Genomic DNA, 12895 nt, shown 5'->3' on the forward strand with positions numbered 1-12895 from the left:
TATGGTTTCACATCTGTCTTTTTACAGACGGGTTCACTATTTTAACCACGAGGCAGTTCTCCAGGAGACCGACTTCATCATCTCTGATGCAAGATTTGAATTACCACTGCAAAGCCCCTGTTATCTCCTCAAGTACACAGTCACAGTTCAATACAAAATAGCTGCATGTTTCACTCCATTCTTTAAAATACTTGCTCCCCTACGCTGGGATTTCAGCTCTTATTCTGAGACAGCTGGTGGGTTTTAAAAGTCAGTGTGAATCTCTCTGTCTTACTGATCACATTAATCTGGAGGGATTTATGAGACAGCTCAGGGTGCGCCTGCATTCATGAACCTGCACCAATGTACCTGCACAGGCCAAAACACACGAGGATGCTGCGAGAAATTCTAAATGACAACTGAAACCCCAGAGAGCCGATAATGTCACCATTAGTAACATTTCTCAGTATAACCATCAGCAAAAGCTGGAAGCTATTCACCCAACTGCCTTTCAACAGGACACCAGACAACACATCCAGTCTATTTAGAATGCAAATCACTGCTGCTCCACAATTTACATCATCCCATAATGTGGGAAATGTTCCTCAGTCTGAGACCTAAACTTCCCATCTGGAGGTGTTCAGGCCCGGGAGCTGGTAGATGTAAAGACACATGCAGCTTTGCAACTTTCTCTGACAAACAGATCAAACTAAGGAGAATAGTTCACACCCTGGAAAGTGCTGCACATTACCTTTGGCCACCAAGGTCACAAAATATGGAGTTCTGAATTTGGCCAAAGAAGCACACAAAAAAAGATAAAACATGGCCGTTTCCATATAAACAGAAAATCATGGGGCCCAGCTTGTCTACAGCCTGACTCTATTCAAAATACAAGAGACATTGATGCACTTCGTTTTATTCCAAAATCATAAATAACCCAGGCTGCTGGTTATAAATGGTGTTGGTACCCAGTCATATGCAAAGTGTTCAGACCAAGGGACACATTTCAAGAACTGTAAATTCAGGTCAAAGTAATGAGAAATATCTCAAAATAACTAATTTGTTTTTTATATAAATAAATAAATGTATATAAACAGGTGACCGTAACTGTACATGACTCCCCTGCAGTACCGTCACGGCCCACCAGGGGCCCACACTATAGCACACATTATATCCTGATATAATATGATTGAAAAAAAACCCTTTAAGTTAGGCATATGTGTGCTTGTCAGCTACACATTTAAACACTGCTGCTCCTCCCAGCTGACCAAAGGAATCCCAGCCAGTTAAACGTATATTAATATACAACTGAAGTTCCAACGCCAGCAGCCCTGACAGGCTTCTTCGTCCCCCTCCTCTCTTTCTCTCTGTGGATGGAAACTGAAACCGACTGAGCGGGGAGAGTGCTAACCCTTAGATAAGCATGCAACCAGTGATGTGCAGCCACACTTTGCTCAGGGTGTGGCTACGAGCATTAGCAAGGAGGGCTGTGAATTTCATTTGTAAAACCAAGGAAAGCCATAAAGTGTCGAGATGACATGAGCATTTAGTCTGACTGGTATCCCCGTGGGCAGTTTCTTCTGCTGCTCTCTGCTAGCTTTAGCTTAGCTTATCTGTGCTGTTTGTGCCTCTGAGTATTTGCAGTTACCTGACAGGTGACGCAGCGTGCTGCCTGCCCAAGACGTTTGTGCTTCAGTGTTGGTGAGTGAAATTACAGCAAGTCCTTTACTCAGCACCAGTTAGCATGTTTGTTTGCACCCATACTGTTTATGAGCGTAGCTTGCTGGTGTTCATTTATAAGTCGATGCTCCAGCCTTTCATCGACTGTAGCCGCATGTCACAGGGCTGCGGGCATCTTTTATATACAGTCTATGGTCACGAGCTGATGGCATTATTTAAAATAAAGATGCATTATAAAGATGGTAATAAACATACTGACAGTTCTCTGCACAGCCCTGCTGTCTTTGCTGCTACACAAAAGCATTTGCAGTAAAACACCAGGAACCTTCATCTTTTATCAGAGGCTGAAGCTGCTTTAGTGGTGGACACTTGAATCTTCCCCACATCAAGGACTTCATTTAAACTGATCTGACTTCACTTAGCTCTAAATCTGAAACTCCTCACTGTGATGTCTTTCAGGGCTCAAGCCTCAGTTCAGTATTTGCTCTTGTGGCTGCTTTCGTTGTCCCTCAGTTCCTGAAGCAGGTCCATGAAAGGCATATTGATGTGCTGCTCTCCTGCTTGTGGCTGTTTCTTCCGACTCCATTTGACCTCCTCTCGGCACAGCCAGACTTTATCAGCGGTGGCCGTCATAATGATTTGAATGCTTTGTTCATGCCTTGTGTAACTTGAGGTGACATTACAATTTCCAGTAAGACTGCAGTTATTAAAATATAGTACAGCAGATTTCATTAAAGCTTCTCTGGCCCTGAATGTCGCCTGCTGCACTAATCATTTTTCTGCCACAGCTCACTGTAGCCTGCAGAGCTTTGGCGATGGCTCTAGTTTAAAGTCTCCTAGCTGGCCCAACTGCCTTTATTCTAACTGGCTAACTGGGAAAAGGCACGGTCAGGATCCTGTTTCTTGACTTTTCCAGTGCCTTTAATACCATCCGGCCCTGTATGCTTCAGGAAAAACTGAACAGGATGGAGGTGGACCCCTGCCTGGTGGCTTGGATCTCCGACTACCTCACCGACAGACCACAGTACGTCAGGCTGAAGGACATCACGTCTGACACAGTGGTCAGCAGCACCACAGGGAACTGTGCTGTCCCCTCTTCTCTTCACCCTGTACACCTCTGACTTCTGCTACAACTCTGAATTATGCCACATTCAGAAGTTTGCAGATGACACGGCCATCATGGGGTGTATCTGGGATGATCAGGAAGAGGAGTACAGAAGTCTGGTGAGGAACTTTGTCGCATGGAGTCACACAAACCACCTGCAACTCAACACCTCAAAGACTAAGGAACTGGTTGTGGACTTCGGGAGGTCCAGAGAAGGTCCACTGCCGGTTCAGATAGAGGGGGAGGAGGTGGAGGTGGTCAGCAAGTACAAGTACCTCGGGCTGTGGGTGGACAATAAACTGGACTGGTCATGCAACACAGAGCACCTGTACAAAAAAGCCCAAAGCCGACTGTACTTCCTCAGGAGGCTGAGGTCTTTTAACATCTGCAGGAAGCTCCTGAGGATGTTTTACCAGTCGGTGGTTGCTGGAGTACTTTTCTATGCTGTGGTGTGCTGGGGGAGCAGCACAGCAAAGAGGGACTCATCCAGGCTGGAGAAACTGATCAGGAGGGCTAGCTCTGTGGTCGGCATGAAGCTGGACACTCTGGTGACAGTGGCAGAGAAAAGGACATTAAAGAAACTGATGGACATTATGGACAATGCTGGGCATCCTCTGCACACGGCCATTAACAACCAGAAGAGTCTGTTCAGTGACAGGTTGCTTCTCCCCAAGACAAGAACTAACAGACTTAAAAACTCCTTTGTCCCACACGCCATCAGACTGTTTAACTCCTCTCTGGAGGGGAGAGGGAGGGGAAACAGGAGGACAAAGGAGGGGGGGACAACTAAGCTGTAGTGCCTCTTCACCTCACTGTACAATACCTTGTGCAATACTTTTGTAAATAGTCAACGGTGCAATAGACTCAATACTTGAAATGTGCAATTCACTTGTATTTTTATTTTTATTCCTATTTATTCTATTTATCCCCTTTGTATATTTTATTTATATTTGTCTCTGTATTTATATATATGTGTGTGTGTGTGTGTATATATATATATATATAACAATTCTGTAACTGTAACTTCTGTCGGTGCTGTGCTTTTTGGAAGTCGAATTTCCCAGAGGAACCCACCCGAGGGATTAATAAAGTTCTATCTTATCTTATCTTATCTTATCTTATCTTATCTTATCTTATCTTATCTTATCTTATCTTATCTTAATCAAACAGTTTGATCCATCATGTGAAACCCGAGTGAGAGCTCTGTGTTTATTTCTTTAAAAAACCTTTAAAAGTGTGACTCAGTGGTTCAATCGGGCTTCAGATCTCTTCTTTGTATAAGAACACTCTGCAGTGCTTCAGCTGAGTGATCAGTCAGGCTGACTTTGTTTGCTTTCCTGCTCTTCTGTCACCTGTAGCTTTGTGCTGAGGAAGCAGCTCAAAGGGCCACTCAGAGTGTCCAAGCACATCAGGTGCTGCTTGCTAACAAGGACATAAACTGTGAGGCGTTCGACACCAACACTTTGGATTAGGCCTGAAATGTCTTGCTGGCTCATAGGAAGTGAGTGTCGCTGAGCTGCAGCAGCAAACTGAACTGTTTCTTTAGCTCTGCTGTCCACACATTTACAAACACAGAAAGGAATGCATATTTAATAGCTGCTGTATTTTGCACGATCATTAACACGGAGTCGACGGTGCAGTGAACAGACAGGGTTTAGCAGCTTCGCTACAAACCTGAAGACCCACAACTCTATCAGCACCACTGAGCTGAAGCAATCTAATAGTATCTGACCCAAGGTTTACAAGCATAGTAATTAATTTCTGGTAATTTGATTGGACACAACTATACTTAGAAATAAGTACCCTGTGAACACCGTATGCACACACGAGTACAGCTGAGGATGATGGGAAAGTCATTCGTTTTGCAGGTATTTCGTCATAAGCCAAAGCACTCGATAGATTAAAATTGTGACCCGATGAAGTGATTATAATTCACCTTCACAGGAACATAAATGTCTGTAGAACATTTCACAGCAGTCCATTCGATATTTAATTTGACCCAAAGTGATGCACTGATGGACAGACTGATGCTGCCAGTGAGGATGAAACTGCAAACAGATCGACAGTAAATGAAACAGCTGAAGAAGGAGCATCCATAGCAGTGATAAATGTAATCGCTTATTACCAGATATCTGCTCTAAGTGCTTGGCTTTATTTTGCCTTGTTTGACCGGCTCGAGCCACTTTCTGTGATATTATTTATTTTCTGAATACAATGTCAAACATCATTTCTGCAGCAATCTTAGTTCACTCTGGAAATCAGATTATTTCCATCTGCAGTAATTTATATGTGGCAAAAGGGCTCAAAGCAGCTGCAAGATCTCAGCACAGAACAGAGACGTCACGACAACAGATGTGACATTTATTAAGTCGCACGCAGCACCTTATACGGGGCCTGAGAATCGGATGGATAGAATCAGCTCAGCCATCAGACATCAGGTTCTGTTCTTCTGCCCACTTTATTCTGGCCTCTCTCTGGTTTTGTTCAGTCAGGCTCTAGTACAGTGTGCCTACATGCCCTTCACACATGTTTCCACACAGCGCCACAAACCTTAAGGTTAGGTGCCTCGATATACTGCCCAGACCTCTGCAGACAGCATTTGTTGAAATGCAGTGTCCAAACCACCGGCTGCCGTCTGCTGACAAATTAGCTTTATTAGCTTTTCCCAAATACATCTGCGTTCATAACCACGGGTAAGAAAAAGGCCCGAGGACAGTCAGGAGACTAACAGGGTCCCACACTGGCAAGTGGGAGTTACTGTCAGGATGTGGGGATGTTTCCAAGGAACTCATTTAAATCAGTGTGTGTGTGTGTGTGCATGTGTGTGTGTGTGTGCGTGTGTGTGCGCGCGCGCGTGTGTGTGTGTGCGCGTGTGTGTGTGCGTGTGTGTGTGTGCGTGTGTGTGTGTGTGCGCGTGTGTGCGCGCGTGTGTGTGTGTGTGTGCGCGTGTGTGAGTGTGTGAGCGTGTGCGTGACAGAATCGGGCTGTAAGGGCTCACCTAACAGGATGATGATGCAGATGAGGATGGCGATGATCGCTCCGGTGCCCAGTCCAGCTGCGATGATCCGCTCCATGTCCACACAGTCTCCATGGTGATCACACTGACACACTTTGACCCTCAGGTAGGATGTGTTGGACATGGGCAAGTTGCCAGAGTCTGTTATTGTGATGGGAACCTCGTAGAGCCCGCTGGCCAGGAAGCCTATCCGCAGTCGAAGCTGGGCATGCTCACCTACGATGACACAGGGATGGATACAGATGAGTCGCTGTCCCCGACTCCTGGAGGTGGTTACAGGGAACGTTTCCAGCTGATCAACTATGGTAGCAAACTAACAACAAATGTTTTTACTTTTTTCCTTTGCAAAAAGCCTTCCACAGTAAATAAAGAGAAGAGTTTCATGCATCTTCCTTTTACCTACTTTCAAGGATCCAAACAGAACATTTCACCCGAGGCTTGAACTCATTTAGTGCTGTGTTACTGAACTACTTAAGTCAAAAGGAGAATAAAATGTTTATTTCTAAATAGTGCCAGCCACAAAGTGCAAGTGCACACATTTGATTCAGAGTGCAGCAAGCAGGGGCTGACTGTGAGATGGAGCTCTTAGCTAAGAGGAGAAAGATGATGATTTTTCCTCTTTATACTGTGTTTCTTAACAGAGACCAAATGGTTTGAAAGCAGTGCTAACGGACAGTTTAATGTGCAAATCGCAAGTATCTCGATAAACTGCGCCATGTTTCCAAAGATGAAACGCTTGTTTTATACCTGAAATGTGTCACAAGAGTTTTAATTGCTGCACAAAATGTATTTATGTTCACTGGTCCAGAGCCTGATGGCTTTGAGTGCATTAATTATAGACAGGTCTATTCTAACTCCAGTCACCCACACGTCATATACAACAGGCTTCTATTTATATAGTTGTTTTAAGTCTAGCTTTCATCATATTACACCAACATGCTCTACGACAACGCGAGCTAACGTTGGCGTTAGCATAACACAAACAAGCAAACTTGACCCTCTATGATGCTACGTATGATAAGCTACACAGACACTTGGGGGGAGAGAACAAGTACACTTTACAGTCTGAAATGCTTTAGTTTGGTTTAGAGCTTCAGTTGCTGCTAACCAGCTAGCCCGCTTCTTCCTGTCTTACATTTCCTCCCTGTTAGCCGAGCAGGTCACTGTTGTGGTGAACTCCAGTTTCCTGTCCAGCTGTCAGATGGACTCTGACTCCACAGTGATGTACTGCAGCTGGTGACAGCTCTGTAGAGGTTGTAGTAGGTGGAAAAGCTGCAGAGCAACACAAGGACTGTAGCTGCAGACTGGAGCTGGAGCCACATCACTACTGTCTGTTTCTCAGTATAAATGTATGAACGACAAAAACATAAAAACTAAAAGAGCTCAGGCCCACACTGTAAAGTTTTCCTCAATGAACTGTTACAGATGTTTTCATACAGCTAATGATACGAGTCAAGAAGAGGCCGCAGAGGTGGAGAGAGATCAAGCACTGCAGGATGAGAAGCTCCACCTGAGCAGCGACCTGGCTGCACAATAATGACATCTACATCAGGTGTTAGATCATCTAATGCCGGTCTTCAAACCCCGAGGCAGCAGCGCTGACATCTCTGTGACTCCAGCCTGACTTGGCCTAACATCACAGGGTGCCGCTCTGATTGCGTGGACCTTTACTGGGCCTCATTATCATATGTAGAGAGACAACTGGACCATCGGGGCACCGAAAGAGCAAATGAATTTCTCAAGCTTATTGGAAAGTGATACTGTCATTATCTCACGATCTCTGACTGACACTGAGAGATTTGCACGACTTGAAATCCTGGAAGAATTCCTCCCACAGACAGACTGAATGAAAGTGCAATGAAAAACGGAAACATTATGCAGTACTGACCGTTGAGGCGATGCAGAGTCCAGTTGCGACGTACATCTGAGGGACGATTGGCCAGCTCGAAGGCGAAGGGTCCAGCATTGGGACTCAGGTCGGGGTCGCTGGCTGTGAGGTTGAGAGCATTGGGCTCCGGCCTCTCACACATTTCCACCTCCGGCGGGAACACGTGAGGCGCATTGTCATTTATGTCAGTCAGGTAAATCTGAAGGGTGCCTGTCCCACTGGCAGGGGGGGTACCTGCAAACCAGCACGGAAAGTAAATGAAATCTGCAGATTTTTTCATTTTCCTTTCCCACATGAAGCAAAGGAAACATGGTGGGAACAATTTCCTCTGCAAAGCCCAACTAAAACTAAATAACAGAAATATTAGTCACATAATAACTCTAATGATGCTTCCTGTAATAAATCAGACATATTACTTTGCAGAGGACTGTGCTGGCGCATGCAGTTTAAAACAAAGTGCATGCAGCACTGCACATGTGCAGATTGTGGAGCAGTGAGAGGTGTTGAATCACCTGCATGTATATTCTCTCTTTGTGCCATTAAACTTCATTGTGAGCAAAAACAAATCAAACACATGAGTGAGCCTCAATGTTGGCCCGGCCGTGTTCTTTTATTACACTGCTGCTTAATGTGACACTGTGGGGAACAGGCCTCCACAAGTCCTTACTTCCAGTCTGACTAAACACTCCTCAACGATCCGCGAAGCTCAGAGCAACGTGTGGAGACACATGACGATACGCCATTGTTTACTTTGATTAATCAGTGATTAAAAATGTACTGAACACAGCAGGAGCTACAGTGTGTTCAACAACAGCTGGTGGTCGTGCACATACGGTGACCACCAACACTGCAGCACAAGCTTGTGTGTTTGTCTCTGTGTTTGGGCTTTTTGTGCATGTGTGTGTGTGTGTGTGTGTGTGCGTGTGTGTGTGTGTGTGTGTATGTGTGTGTGTGTGTGTGTGTGTGTGTGTGTGCGTGTGTGTGTGAGACAAGGGCAGAAAAAGTGCTAAGACAGTCAGTTAGCAGGAAGCTGGAGCACAGCGGCTTCTCTGTGCAGAGGGGTCTATGGTGGACTGCATGGACTGAGCTGCTGCTGAATGACATTCCCCTTCAACAATTTCCCACTTTGAACAGAGAATCCTCTTTTCTCTCTTTTCTGTGGCTATAAAGAACAACTGTGATCAGAAACAAAAGGGAGACTTTGGAAATCGTGCACTAAATAGGCAGGAAAACATCTCCATTAGTAATCAATGAGAGTCCTGAGTCCACAAGACCGTCTGTGTAGTCCTACAAGAGGTGAAGCATAATTGAATAAAGATGGAACAATCTGTTGCTCACAGGGGAAGATGTGTGTCCACCGCAGGACAAGGCCGAACTCTGTAAACCACGGGCAGCATGCTGAAGCAGTTTCACAGGCTCTGTATGTGACTGGCCTGATGTTTGAGAAACAGTAACTATGATGAATCAAATACAAGATTACTTCAGCAAGAAGTGCCAAAACACGCGGTCTGTCCCTCAAGTGGCTTTAAAAGTGAATCAGTCCCCGCGTGAAACTAGCCAACTTTACAGCAGAAATAAACCTGTTTGTAGCCTGGGTTTGAATTTCCTCCATAAAACTGTGCTCTTCTAATAAATAGTGCACCTGACCATATTAAAGTTTATTCTTCGACGTATTCATTCGGTTCGTGACAGATGGGTGCAGCTGATTTTCATGCTCTTTAACCTGTTGGCTAATCTGCTGATGCCCAGCTGCAGCCATCTGTGCCTATGTAGCAGTAGCTGGTGTTAGGCCAGTGAATCCACTGCCCTGTGCATAGACAACAGTTGCCCACAGTTCACCTGAAGAAACAGCTTCAGCTGCTTACACTAATTAGTGAGTATCCTCGTCACTGGGATGTACCCATGCAGCCTACTGAGGTCTTCCTCCATCTGGGAGAAATGTATATTCCCTGACCTGCTGGGAAAAACCGCCTCTGAGTACTGTGGTCGCTGTCACGTCGTTTGCATGGAACATCTGATTTATTCCCAAACACTCGCCAACTCTTCCCTGAGAGGTAACTGTGAACAGAAGCTGTGTGAACCAAATTCAAACCATTTTCACTCTGAACTTGAACATTTTTCATCTTTGGTTTTTGTGTTGCACCTTTCCCAGGAGTGTGTAGCAGTTAGTGAATGTTTGGACACAAACATGCAAACTTCATGCAAACTAGATGCAAACTGCAGGCAACCAGAGCAATCATAAAGTTTTTGATGCAGCGCCCTCTTTGCAACCAAGTTTGCTTAAAAAGTGGGTCCTAGCTCTGGCATCAGTCTTTGTGACTGCTCCGACTACACCATCGAGGAACATAGCGTGCACTTCCTACATACTCAGTAGTGGGAACACTGGTTTTGGGGGGTTTGAGTGTGACAGACTTGTGCTACCGACTGTAGTTATCAAGATAAGGAAGATGGAAGCCTTTTTATACTAGCAGGTTAGTTATATTAGTGGTTTAACCACTGTAATGTTCTCCAGCAGTTATTTATTTTACACAATTCAACAAAACCATGTCATCAGTGATGCCAAAAACCTGCTATGTTAACAGTTTGTATCGTTAGCTTTGTTACTTAAATATCAAACAGCAGCTCGTGGCTGTTTCCATGTAGCACTTCCTGCACCAGGAGCTGCACTGTGACACTGACTCCACAGTGAAGCAGCACTAGTGCAGTTAATGAAAGAGCACTGAGGCACAGTGAACACAATCCACCTCTGTATGTGGGGGATGGGTTACTGCCGGACAGCAGCGCAGCCTGTGTGTCTCACCGTTATCAGATGCCATGAAGGTAACGTTGTAGTGGTTGTTCCTGATATATGGAGACTCTCGGTCAAGAATGGCGATGGTGGAAATCTGTCCGTTAGCCGGGTTAATCTCCAGCCAGTTGGCAGGGTCATACATCTTGGAGTACCTGTGTTCGGTGAGAGAGAGCCAGCATGAGAAGCCACCACAGAGAGGCCTCTTTATCTGCTTCCCTGGCTGCACGCCGAGCAGCCACTGGGAGCTGATGTATGGGGACTGCGGCACGCTCTCTCAAGGCAGCCACAACTCATTCATTTACTCTCAGGGATGAATTCAAACGTTAACTCTCTTAAAAACGATAAAGAACGACTGTTAGTGAAAGAATGCTATATTTACTGGAACTGGAAACAACCAAGGAGAGACCAATAAAAGCTCTGCAACTTCCTGCAAATTGTTGATGAAATGAATTCATGTAAGAGACTCGAGTCATGCATCTGCATTGCTGTTAGCATAAAGTCATCTTTCAAACACTGCACATGGATCAAACGGCACAGCTTCAACAAATGAAAACAGGTCAGCCAAAAAGTCACCGTGAAGCAGGCATGAAAGGGAACATGATCCATTTGGTATGTTCGTAACTGGCGAGATAAAACGGAGAGCAGCACAGATGACTAATCGAGGAGCACGCGCACAACAGAGAGCAACAAAAGCAAAAACGTTCTGCTGGGCCACTCCACACACAACTCGCTGTGTGTGTGTGTGCGTGTTTTTGTGAGCACAGTGTGCGTCCACTATTGGCTGTTGCTAGGCTACAAAGACTTCAGCACTACATTTAGAAACAAATAGTGGGATGTAAAAGAAAGAAGGATCGGGACAAAAGCATCAGTCCTGCAGGCTTTCTGCTGTGCTGAGCGTTTGGATGAGTGCTGCAGCATCTGAAACCTGCATCTGCACTCATAACAAAATCTAGCTTTTATATGAAAACGGGGACTGCAAAGTGGCCTGAGATGGAAGATGCAAGCTGTAGTGCCTCTGCACCTCACTGTACAATACCTTGTGCAATACTTTTTGTAAATAGTCAACAGTGCAATAGACTCAATACTTGAAATGTGCAATTCACTTGTATTTTTATTTTTTATTCCTATTTATTCTATTTATCCCCTTTGTATATTTTATTTATATTTGTCTCTGTATTTATATATGTGTGTGTGTGTGTGTGTGTGTGTGTGTGTGTGTGTGTGTGTATATATATATATAACAGTTCTGTAACTGTAACTTTGGTCGGTGCTGTGCTTTTTTTGGAAGTCGAATTTCCCAGAGGAACCCACCCGAGGGATTAATAAAGTTCTATCTATCTTATCTTATCTCTTATCTTAATGCGTTTAAAATGAAACCTGACCAGCAGAAGAAAATGAAAACTGTCACAGAGGAGGAGCGGCTGCTCACGCCGACAATGGTCACATTCCTAATGCCTCACAAACCTCATGCTGAGACAGTAACATAACGTCTGTCATGTGGAAACTCAGAGTTGTTGCTCGCTGAGCGCTACGCTGGCTGGTGCGCGTCACTGAGCAAGAGCTGTTTCACAAAAGCTGTGGGGCAGGGATAGCTCAGTAGGTAAAGTGGTCGCCCCATGATCGGAAGGTCGGCGGTTCGAATCCACTTAACGGCTACCCTGAGGTACCCCTGAGCAAGGTACCGTCCCTACACACTGCTCCCCGGGCGCCTGCTTAGTGGGCTGCCCACTGCTTCACTGAGTGAATGGGTCAAATGCAGAGAAAAACTAGAAAAATTTGCATTTCCTGCGAAAATGCAGTGTGGATGCCTTAACGGCTGAAGATATCTGCTGAAAAAAGCTGAAAAAGTTGAAACAAAAAAAAAACAAAAAAAAGATGCCCTGAGCAGGATTCGAACCTGGCCCTCCTGGTCAAAGGGCAGCTATTTAGCTCACTGAGCCAAACACTTTCTCACAAAGAAAAGGTGGAGAGATTGACAATTGTGCTAGCAGAATTTGGGCAAAAAAAAGGGGGTGAAAATTCTGCTGAAAAGAGTTCAATCAGCAGAATTTCTGCTGAAAAGAGGTGACTGAGCAGAATTCTGCTGAAAAGAGGTTTTTGCTGAAAAAGAGCTGAAAAAGTTTGGATTTGTGCTGAAAAGGGGTTAAAAAAAACTGAAAATTTTGCTGAAAAGGGGTGAAAAAAATGAAATTTGTGTTGAAAAGAGTTTTAAAAAAGTTTAACTGTTAAGTGAAAGAAATGTTGCCATAAGCTGGATTTGAACCCAGGCCTCCCAGTCTGAGAACGGATGCTTATCTCACTGAGGTAAAACACAGCTCAGCCCATCATGCAAAATCAGTGACCACATTGATAATGTGTTCCATTCATTTCAATGGTCAAAAGTCATAACACACATCAGCAGAAATAGCAGAATTTTTTAAAGTTTAAACATAGCAT

At 44.8% G+C, this 12895-nt stretch overlaps 1 protein-coding gene across 1 annotated transcript in view; it reads right to left on the reverse strand.

Moving 5' to 3' along the window:
• LOC147313750 (cadherin-2-like) overlaps positions 1-12895 on the reverse strand; it is a 111403-nt gene that overhangs the window by 18104 nt on the left and 80404 nt on the right. The window contains exons 11-13 of the mRNA XM_086263549.1: positions 10469-10611; positions 7669-7902; positions 5763-5996 (exon numbers count right to left, since the gene is read on the reverse strand). Coding sequence (XP_086119675.1) covers positions 5763-5996; positions 7669-7902; positions 10469-10611 — 611 coding nt within the window. The remainder of the gene's footprint in view (positions 1-5762; positions 5997-7668; positions 7903-10468; positions 10612-12895) is intronic.

Source organism: Aulonocara sp. 'chitande type north' Nkhata Bay, linkage group LG15, assembly GCF_057382095.1.
Source record: "Aulonocara sp. 'chitande type north' Nkhata Bay isolate Kocher_YH1m ecotype deep benthic linkage group LG15, A_spYH_male_GT1.1, whole genome shotgun sequence".
Classification (NCBI taxonomy): Eukaryota; Metazoa; Chordata; class Actinopteri; order Cichliformes; family Cichlidae; genus Aulonocara; species Aulonocara sp. 'chitande type north' Nkhata Bay.